The 9654-nt window shown below is 41.2% G+C and overlaps 1 protein-coding gene across 1 annotated transcript; it reads right to left on the bottom strand.

Moving 5' to 3' along the window:
- Positions 1 to 3974: 3974 nt before the first annotated feature.
- On the bottom strand, positions 3975 to 8589 carry LOC138590394 (dual specificity protein phosphatase 7-like). The gene is made up of 3 exons (XM_069661024.1): positions 7894 to 8589; positions 6782 to 7210; positions 3975 to 5602 (listed from the first exon to the last, which is right to left on the bottom strand). The coding sequence occupies exons 1-3, from the start codon at positions 8285 to 8287 to the stop codon at positions 5292 to 5294; spliced, it is 1134 nt and encodes a 377-aa protein (XP_069517125.1). The 5' UTR covers positions 8288 to 8589; the 3' UTR covers positions 3975 to 5291.
- Positions 8590 to 9654: the final 1065 nt, after the last annotated feature.

The following is a 9654-nucleotide window of genomic DNA, read 5'->3' as shown; positions in this document are numbered from 1 at the left end:
AACTAAAACAATGAGCTGAAAGGTGCTTCAATATTCTTTGTGGGTTTGTCACTACAAGATTCTCCGTCAACATCAGTTGTCAGTATATAAATATCGATTATTGCCACTTAAAGTACTTTGTAACGTTCTACTAACGCTGCCCTTCTAGCTGAAGCAATAAGAGATATCTTCACATAGTTTAAGACATGTTGTCCAGCAGGCCAACTGAGTGTTCATTTTTTTTAAGTGACAGATGCTTGGAAATCCTGTCCTGTGCACTGTGACATCATTATTTTGGTCTCTAATGTTGTATAAGAACATCCCCAGGCACAGACATGCTCTCTGGCCCCCTCAGTGATTCTGTACTGTAAGCAACATATGGCCTTATGTGAATGGCATACCAGACAGCAAGATGGTTCCCAGCATGGCCTCCTGTAGATCCCACCATGAACACATGATAGACAAGATGACCTTTACTGTTTGTTGGGTCTGGCAGAACACGAGGGATGTTCCCTTTCATTCACTGTGCCGCTGATTAAATTGCACACAAATATCACTTTGTTTTCTGAGCTTGGTGAGCGCAGGCTACTGAACATCACCGGATGGTGAAATTGGCCACGGAATGGGAGACTTCTGGTATTAACAGATGGCTGCCTCGCTCTGCCACTAGTATTCCATGTGGCTCTGCTTTACACATGACCCAGTATTCTTCTTGCCAAAACTAACACTTCTCTCTGCTCCTCAGACGACATACATGTCTCTTAGGAAAGATTTATGTTGCAAAAGAGTTGGACGGGAGGGTGGTGAGGGCTGTTTAGAGAAGATAGTATATCTGCAGTGGGTTCCTGGAGAGATAAGATACTTCCTGTTTGATAGACGGAAAGTCTGCCATCACTTAATGGATGTCGTAACAGCAAACATGTGAATCTTAACTTCGGACAGCACTGCACGTTAGTTTAGTATACAATTTGAGCCATCCTGATATAATCAGTTTAGGTAACATTGTTAAGTGTTAAAGTATAGTGACAAATCGCACAGTTGAGCCGTGCTCGGCTTCTTAACGTGTCCTTCCTCTCTGTGCCTGTGAAGGCCTAGCTTCGGATCTATGCTTAGTTCCATTACAAATATGGGGAAGTAGGAAGCATTGCAAATGGCTTCAATGTGATTCACATTTTCTGAGAATCAAATGGCAATCCCCAACAAGAGGAGATGAAATCACTGATGATACATGCCAGTTATACATACCTCTGTTAAACCATGGCTAAAGCGCATTTCCTTGTTACACTACAACCACTAACAGACACAGATTTAGAAGAATTTAAAAATCCACGCTCATCCTCACGCCTCATAACGGATACATTGTATTCCTATAATATGGCTTTGTCTAAACGCTCTCTCTAACATAAAGACAGCATGGCTCAGAGGACAGCAAGCCCAGCTTCCACTATGTCATCCCTCCGCAGCAGAATGATGTCAGAGACAGCATTCGGCAAAATACTGAGATTAGGATTATTCTCCCCCGGCCCTGAACATCTGCTGCACACAAGCAGAGTGAGACCAGTGGGAGTAAAAATCCCTGCAGTAAAGACGGCAGTTATTAAGACGAGATTGGCTTTGGCAACAGTTTCACTGTAATGGGTTTAAAATGATGTCCGAACTGTTCAAAGTATTCTTTTGGAATTACAAAACGCATTAATTCTTCGGAGACTACAAGGTGAACTGGCGCTCGTCTAAAAATGACTGACTCTTTATTTAGCGACGCAGAGCAGAATAAACGGCCTATTCCAGTTATTGTGCATCAGAGGCAGAAGCAGCTGTGAAATTACGGTCAGTCATGCAGTATGCTAAGTATGCTCTTATAACCACAGCAGGTGTGAACCAGCTCTGACTGGCTTCTGCTCAGACTCCACACACCACATACACACACACACACACACACACCCACACACAAATATAACCATGCTTGCAAACAGACACATGCCCCCTCCCGCCCCCACCCCGAGCTAAAATCCTGTCAGTCTCATGCACATCTGCTTCCCCAGCAGTTACTGCTGAGTAAGCACTGCAGGAGTTTCTGCTTCCCTTCATGGGTGATCATAACAGGAAAAAATACTTCACTTATCTGCCACTCGGAAAATATGGAAATACACAAATTTTGAAAGCAAAAAAAAGAGGAAAATGTATTAAGTTTAAACATATATGGGAATTATAATTTGTCTTTTTCAAAGGTTTTGCTTAAAAAGTTCATAATGCGCTCTGGAATTTCCACTTTCATAAGAAGGAATGACTTTTCTTCATCACAATTTCTTGTGTACCTTAGTAACAGGGGAAAACACGAGCTGTTAAGACCCCACACCTCGCCTTTGAAGTTGGCAGCGGCACAGAAAGTGATTTATAATTACAGAAAGCAAAAGGCTGTGCTTAACTCTCAGGTGAGACACTCAGCGTGCCAAAATGTAATAAAAGCAGCTGCGAGGGAATCCCACACAGGAACAGCTACTAAACATCGTATCTGAAGAAAAACATTTGAAGACGATGCAAGCAATAAAAAGTGGCATGCAAAGGTGTGTATTATATATAAATCATTACTCATTGAACAAAGCTGCCAATATGCTTTCGATGTACAGATGCAGTTACAGATAAGACCTGTCTGATTAATGTTTCTCCCTCCCATCATCCTCAGGCAAGTCTATCTTTCATACTCTGCAGCTACCTATTGCCGCTGCCTTATCGTGGGTGTCTGTTCCGACCTAATCATAGGTTTGCCCTGCAGGTATGCGGCCGGCCAGGTTCAGTCACGCTGGAAAACCCATCAATCAACAGCTTTTATTATCACAAATGCGTGGTGTTGCTAGGCAAGTCTCTTCATGCGCTGTGCTGCGGCTGTGAAAGTTGAAGATTTCACTTTTGCCCTGCTTCAGTGTTCTCAGTCGTGTCAGCCCCCAAAAGCTGGAACTAAAAGTGTTTTAGCGCAGTATTTAAGTCATTAAATCCCACAGAGTGACAGTTATTGGATCGTGAGCTGCTGCACAGATCAACTACAGAACATTTCCCTCCACCTATTTTTTTTCTTTCTGTCTTAGAAAGCTTGGCTTCTGCTCGTAAAATGATTTCTTCAGGGAAGGGAATTCACGGCATCATCTTTCTGTCATCTGGCAGAGAACATATGAATAAATCTCCCAGACAAGGCAGAAACAACAGAAAAACTAATGGATCGTTCAGGGAGCAGCATCGAGGCATAAATCTGAGGTAACGACTGCAGCTACTTTGCAAACAAATCTGGAAATGTTCATACTTTGTGTAATCTAATCGTTCTAATACACCCTGAGAACATCTGAATCCTGTTTTCCTGGAATTAAAAATACCCTACGTAGTTTTCACCGTCTTACTTGAGAAATAAATTAGTATAAAAGTGCAAATAAAGACCAAATTATGTGAGCTTCCCTCTCTACATGGCAGCATGGATGTGAAGATATTAGGGCACTCTCATTTCCTCTTTTAGAAACTACATAATGCAGTTATGCTACAGGATATTGCATTTTTTCCAATAAATGTTTAATTCATATTTAACAACAAAACATTTTTTAACCGAGTCTATTAAGCTACAAAATGTCTGTTGCACAACATTGTTATTAAATTGTAAAACTCCCCTAGTTGCAGAGGAGAGCTGTCGGAAGTCTTGTATCTGTGGTGGAGGACGTGCTGTGTCATCTTCCTCTTCCTTTAAACGCTCTTTTGAGTGACTGCTAGTGGGTGTGTCCTCACTGTGGTATTGACAGATCTGGCCCTGTCACTTGTCTTTGTGTCAGAAAAGCCTGTGGGAGACAGGAAGCCCGGCATCAAAGTGAACAGAAAAAGGACATCTGACCACACCTAGAGCCTACTTGCAGCACTCTGGTGTCTCAAAGAGCTCTACGGCCTTGACTTAACCACATAGACCACTTTTGTTTTGCTTTATGAAGGTAAAAAAAACACTCAAAGACAAACAAAAGATGTTCAAGTAAAAATATACAATATATTTGTTGTATAAACTTGTACAGAATGTCTTGGACATTTAGCTTTACATATACTATACATAAGGGTCAAAATAGGGTCACATTCGCATCCTTCATGATTTTTTGAGAAAATGTCCCCCATTACAACCACTTTTATGTACATCTTTACAAACAAAAACAGCCCTTGGATGCACTTAAAGAGGCCATGATGACGAGATACAGATGCCTTGTATAAAAATCCCTGAAAATGTCTCTCTGTGAGGTAAGAACACATTTTGTCAAACTCATTTCCTTTCATTCCCTCTCACACACTGAACTCACTCGTTTGTTCTGAGACGAGACTGGCAATAGAGAACAGCTAATTACACATCAGGTTTCCCTTAACATTGTTGTGCCACGGAGGGAGTAGCTGCAGACTGAAGACAGTGGGAGTAAAAAAACTAAGGTGGACATCCATTCCTTTATACACTGATTACTTACACATTTGTTCCAAAGGCCAGTCCTATACGTTATACCTCAAACAGGGTAACCCACAAACATTTCAATTTCGTGTTAAGGTATGGCAAAGGCCTCAACGACAGGCAATGTGACCTACAGGTTACAAAAGAAGGTCATTGGTAGAACAAAATCACATGCAAATAATGCAGTTATAAGTAACTGAATGTACAGGAGCGTATTTGTTTTAACTGTGATATTTTTCAGAACGTAACCACTTGATTTTGTGTTTAAAAAAGCAAGAGTTAAAATGCTTCGTGTGGCTACTCCATTCAACTGTAATTAAAAGAGCTGCAAACAGTCATGAGAAGAAAAACTGGACAATAATTTGAGGCCGGATTACTGTAGTAGCTTATTTACCTCAGCTGGAGTACCATCATAACATCTTGGATTGGTCCCCAGAACACATTCTGATTGGCCAAAGACTCTTTTTAGACCATCAAGGCAATATTCAAAACTGGTACAAAGACATACAAAAACATCCACTAAACAGCTGGTGAATAACAGTCAAACAACATTCCTAATTTGAATAGAAAAGGTATGAAGTGTCCTGCTGTTATGGCTGTACATGACCATTGATTAACGCCATGTATGGTGGACAGCAAATTCCTCCTTGTGTTAGATATTAAGGCATTGGGACTGGATCTGAAGGTTGTCTGCGTTCACGCTCTGTCCCTTTAATAGATCAATGTATTTCCTTTTGGCGCACAAATGCTGTAATTGACTTACTGCTTGTGTCAGCTAGTTAGGCATCTGACAGGCTCAGAAAACCTCAGAGACACCACAGGAAACGGCAAGAGAAGGCTGTCGATAGGTCGATTCTCATGTTGACTCCAGCGTGTCCAGCTGGAAGACGTTGTGATTGGTTGGTGTGGTGAAGTAGAGCTGCTCCTTGCTGGTGGATCGGTTATCACAGGGACTGTGCAGCCCCAGCGTCCTCTCAAAGTCCAGGAGTTGACCCATGAAGTTGAAGTTGGGGGAAATGTTGGACTTTTTCCTCTTCACAAAGTCATAAGCGTCGTTGAGAGAGAGGTTGAGTCTCTGCATCAGGTAGGCCACGGTGACGGTGACCGAGCGGCTGATGCCGGCCAGACAGTGCACCAGGATGCCACACTGCTGAGAACGAGCCTCATCTGTGAGAGGAAGGGGAAACTACTGTCAGCAGAAAGTTACCATAGGAAATCTATTTAAGTACAGAAAACATAACTTTCTTTTTAGACTGTTTTAAATCATGCTTTCTTTGATTTGTTGTTCTCCTGTACAATTTTTAGGCTTTTATGTCAATGTCCTTTCTTCTTCTTTTCTTTAACAGAAGTAACCACGCTGATGGTTCAATAATGGAGAGACGCTCAATTTCCTGTTACCAATTCATTTGACCTAGAAAAAAAGCATACCCAACATAGATAGCTACCGACTTCACAGTTGACACTGCAATCAAACACAACCCCAGAGAGTGGAAGCAACACTTCCTTCCTCATTCTACATCTAAACCTTTTGGAAACTAGTTCACGGTGATAGTTGCAACCACTAAACAAAACAAGACGAAAGCTGAGGTTTCAGGTGCAGTCGTGGTGGTGAAAGGCAACACGGACAAAAGAAACGAAATTGAAACAACGTGCTGCCAACAAAACATGTTGTTAGGGATGACATGTTTATTGTGCCCGACTCCCACAAACACATTCACACACTAGTTTAACAAACAATAGAGACAAAGCAATTAATCCCGCCCACACTGGAGGGGAAACCTATTAATTGCTCTGCATTAACTTTATATTGTGTGAAGGTGCTTCCTAGTAATTTTTACTCTATAAGCAAATAATAGAAAATGCACAAAAACTGGAAGAATCGCAAAACTGTCGGATCCTGAAACTCACTAATTTGGACTCTAGGTTGACGCTAACATATGCAAAGACTGGTTTAAATTTGTTTTGTTTAATGATGATTTCACCAGGTGATTAGGTAGAAGGTAAGGAGAAAGGCCACTGAGACAGATCTACAAGTTTGTACTTTTTCCTTTTTTGTAAGCAATTCAGCTGATTGCATGTTGTGGTGCCAATTATTCCCTTCTGGTGGGTGTAATTTTCATGGTATGAGACATTATGCTCTATTTTTGTTACTGTCAATAAATCATTGAAATGTATTTATTATTAACCATAATTATCAAACAATGACGTAGCTATGGCCCAACCCATACTATATACCTTGTGACAAAACAAACCAAACCAATTTGCACTCTGATAACATATTACGTTTCTGAAAAGTGTGAGCGTGTGATTTCTAAGTTACAGTTCACAGGTTAAAGAGCTACTCACCGATAAATGATATGGCGTCTGGGAAGAACTGGGACAGATTCTGACTCCAGTGGTCCGATATTGGAATCTGTTTGTACCTGAAGTGGCCGTCATGCTCAAACATGTTTGGGAGATTGGGTGTGACGTTCAGGATGTACTTAATATTGTACTGGCCGAGAACGTCTAGGTTAGTGGAGTCTTTGGCACAGCCCAGGTAAAGGTAAGGGAGGATCTGGACAGGGAAGGCAGGCTGATTGCTGGGGACGGGACTCTCCTCAGACTCTGTGGCACTGTTTGGCTCTCGGTCAGATTCCCCATCCGAACAATCTGAGCTGATCCGGAGATTTCCAAAGCCCAGAACAGACAGCGGAGGAGAAGAGCTGGGACAGGAGCTGTCGATGAGGGTCTCACAGTGCTCTGGGTACTCTGTGTGGAACTTTACAAATCCACCTGGACAACAGCCAAAGCAAAAATTAACCTCAGGGTTGAACAGTTTATGAATACAATGGGTAACCACAAATAAAATGTGTATTTGAATCACATTTGATGTCCAAATAGACTGTTGGGTATTGAAGCAGAGCTGCAAAAGAGTAGCTCAAGTTCCCCCCAAAAAGACCATTCATGAAATGCATGCCTGTTCCTGCTGGAGCAAAACATGGCGCGGCCATTTTGGAATTTTAATTGAGAATCTCAGTGACACACAAGACACAAACTTTTCAACAGCTTGTAAACCACACACGGCATGAACGTTGGCGTGGAAATAACGCTACGGTTTATAACGTTGGAACACAACAACAATAATAAATAGCCGTTACAGCCTGGTTCTTGGGATTCAAAAGTCGGTATTGCAAAGTTTAAAACCTCTTATCATAAAAAACTTTCGCTTCATGACAAACAGCGTCTCTTAATATAAGAATGGTTTGCCTTAAATACAGTTCATTAAAATGCTAACTTGCTAAATTAACTCACTAATAAAAACGTCATCATTCGAATTGTTAGCGGCGTCAGTTAGATGTTTTCAAACGTCAAACTCAACCGAAGACACACTACAAGTTAAGTTACCTACCTATTACGCTAATGTATAACGTTAACGTCACTGTTTAATGAGTTAATTCGACAATGAAATGACTTACCTTCCAAGTAAAACGCTTTACAGCCGTCTTCCCATAGTTTTTGAAGAAGTAGACCCAAAACCGACGCTGGAGCTCCACAGTCTTGCCAGTCCACGGTGCTCTCATCGTACAGGACCACCGTGTCCGTCTTACACCGTCTTATGAACTTCTCTTTATCCTCATGGTTGGGGATGATAGTTCGGATGGGTATGTTGCCCTTTTTGAACCTCCGGAGCATCAGCCCCGGTATAGCCAGGTTTATGGCGGTCTCTATGTGGGACGATTCGTAAAGCTCATGTGAACGACAGTCCAGCAGGAGCAGAGAAGTGCCTCCGGACTCTAACTCGAGTTGCAGCCATTCCACGCTTTTACTCGGCGTCACATTAGACATATCGGACTCAATATCATACTCCATGCAAGCGCAAACACTTACTACATGGTCCACCAAACGACGAGAAACTACATGTCATCCAAATAGAGAAGCATTAAATGTTGTTGCCCCGCCAGTGCATGGCGCTCCTTCTTGAGCAGAGAGATTTCCTCTTTTTCCTCTTCTCTATTTCCATCAGTCAGTGAGTATAACCCACCACAGCGCCCATGGAGACCTATTAAAACTTTAATTTACGAGATACGAGTTCAAATGCGACTGTTTTATAGCAAATAATGTCTGTATCAACTTCAGCTGCTCCACATCGTACCAGGGTCCTCCATGCACGTTCTCGTTTTACCATTCCGATGCACGGGGAGTGCTTTTTTTTAGTTGACAGTAGAGCAACTCAAGAGGGAGGAGTTTATTCCTATGATTTAAAGTCATAGCAGAAATATCACAAAGTTTGGCATCAGTAGGCCTCAATGGAATAGTTTTCTCAATCACTGCCATTCTATGCATTAATTGTTTGTGATATTGTAGCAGGTTTCTAATGTTTTCCAGAGGACTGTAATCACTAACAGTATGATTCCTGTGTTTCATATCCCTCAAAATGGACTATTGCAGGCTACCATATTATCTTGCAGTGGTATGGGTTATTGTTATTACTTATTAATTTAATCACTTAATAGTGATTCATGGGGTGTCTGCAAAAGAACCATGCATTATAATTGACACTTGCATGTTTTTCAGTTTTAGGGGTGGTTACTCTTCATAAATGTCTTGTAAGATTGCATTATTGCACATTATATGCATTAATATTGTATTATTATCTCTTTCTCCTGACCTTTGTGACAATTTTCTGAGCTTTTCACGGCACATCTCAAACAGTAATTCTATAATATACTGTATTTTAGCTTAGATATCTATATACTTACACAATATGTAACTTCTTATAACAATACTAGTGATATTATAACAAGTAATAGGTTATTACACGGGATTTCAAGTAATATAGTGTTTAAGTAAAATCACATCCTCCATTTAGAGCACAGACTCTAACAAGTAGGCTGTATCTATTACTTTTCTTCCTGGAAAGGCAGACTCTGCTCAGTACTTTGCATTGGTGATGCATTTTTCTGCAGAAGAGCAGCGGAACATTTAATTACGGAAGTATGCTGCAATCTTTCATCATGATAATATTTATCATGAGATTAGACACACCCATGCAATTGCTCTCCTCACTTTCTATCTTAATTCTGTGTATGAAGGGAGGCTTTTTTTCTCCCTTCCCTTCCACATTGCACAGTGACTCAATAGGATAATCATATGCATGCTGCTGTGCATGTACATCTTTTCTTAGAATGCAACCACAACATTCCCATGCTTCAGTAATGATGTGTATAATAATGCAA

Source organism: Semicossyphus pulcher, unplaced genomic scaffold, assembly GCF_022749685.1.
Source record: "Semicossyphus pulcher isolate SPU_LCO1_2020_fin unplaced genomic scaffold, fSemPul1.0.p SCAF_13, whole genome shotgun sequence".
In the NCBI taxonomy this organism is placed as follows: domain Eukaryota; kingdom Metazoa; phylum Chordata; class Actinopteri; order Labriformes; family Labridae; genus Semicossyphus; species Semicossyphus pulcher.
The sequence above is the reverse complement of the archived record's forward strand: the minus strand, read 5'-3'. Positions and strand labels throughout refer to the sequence as shown.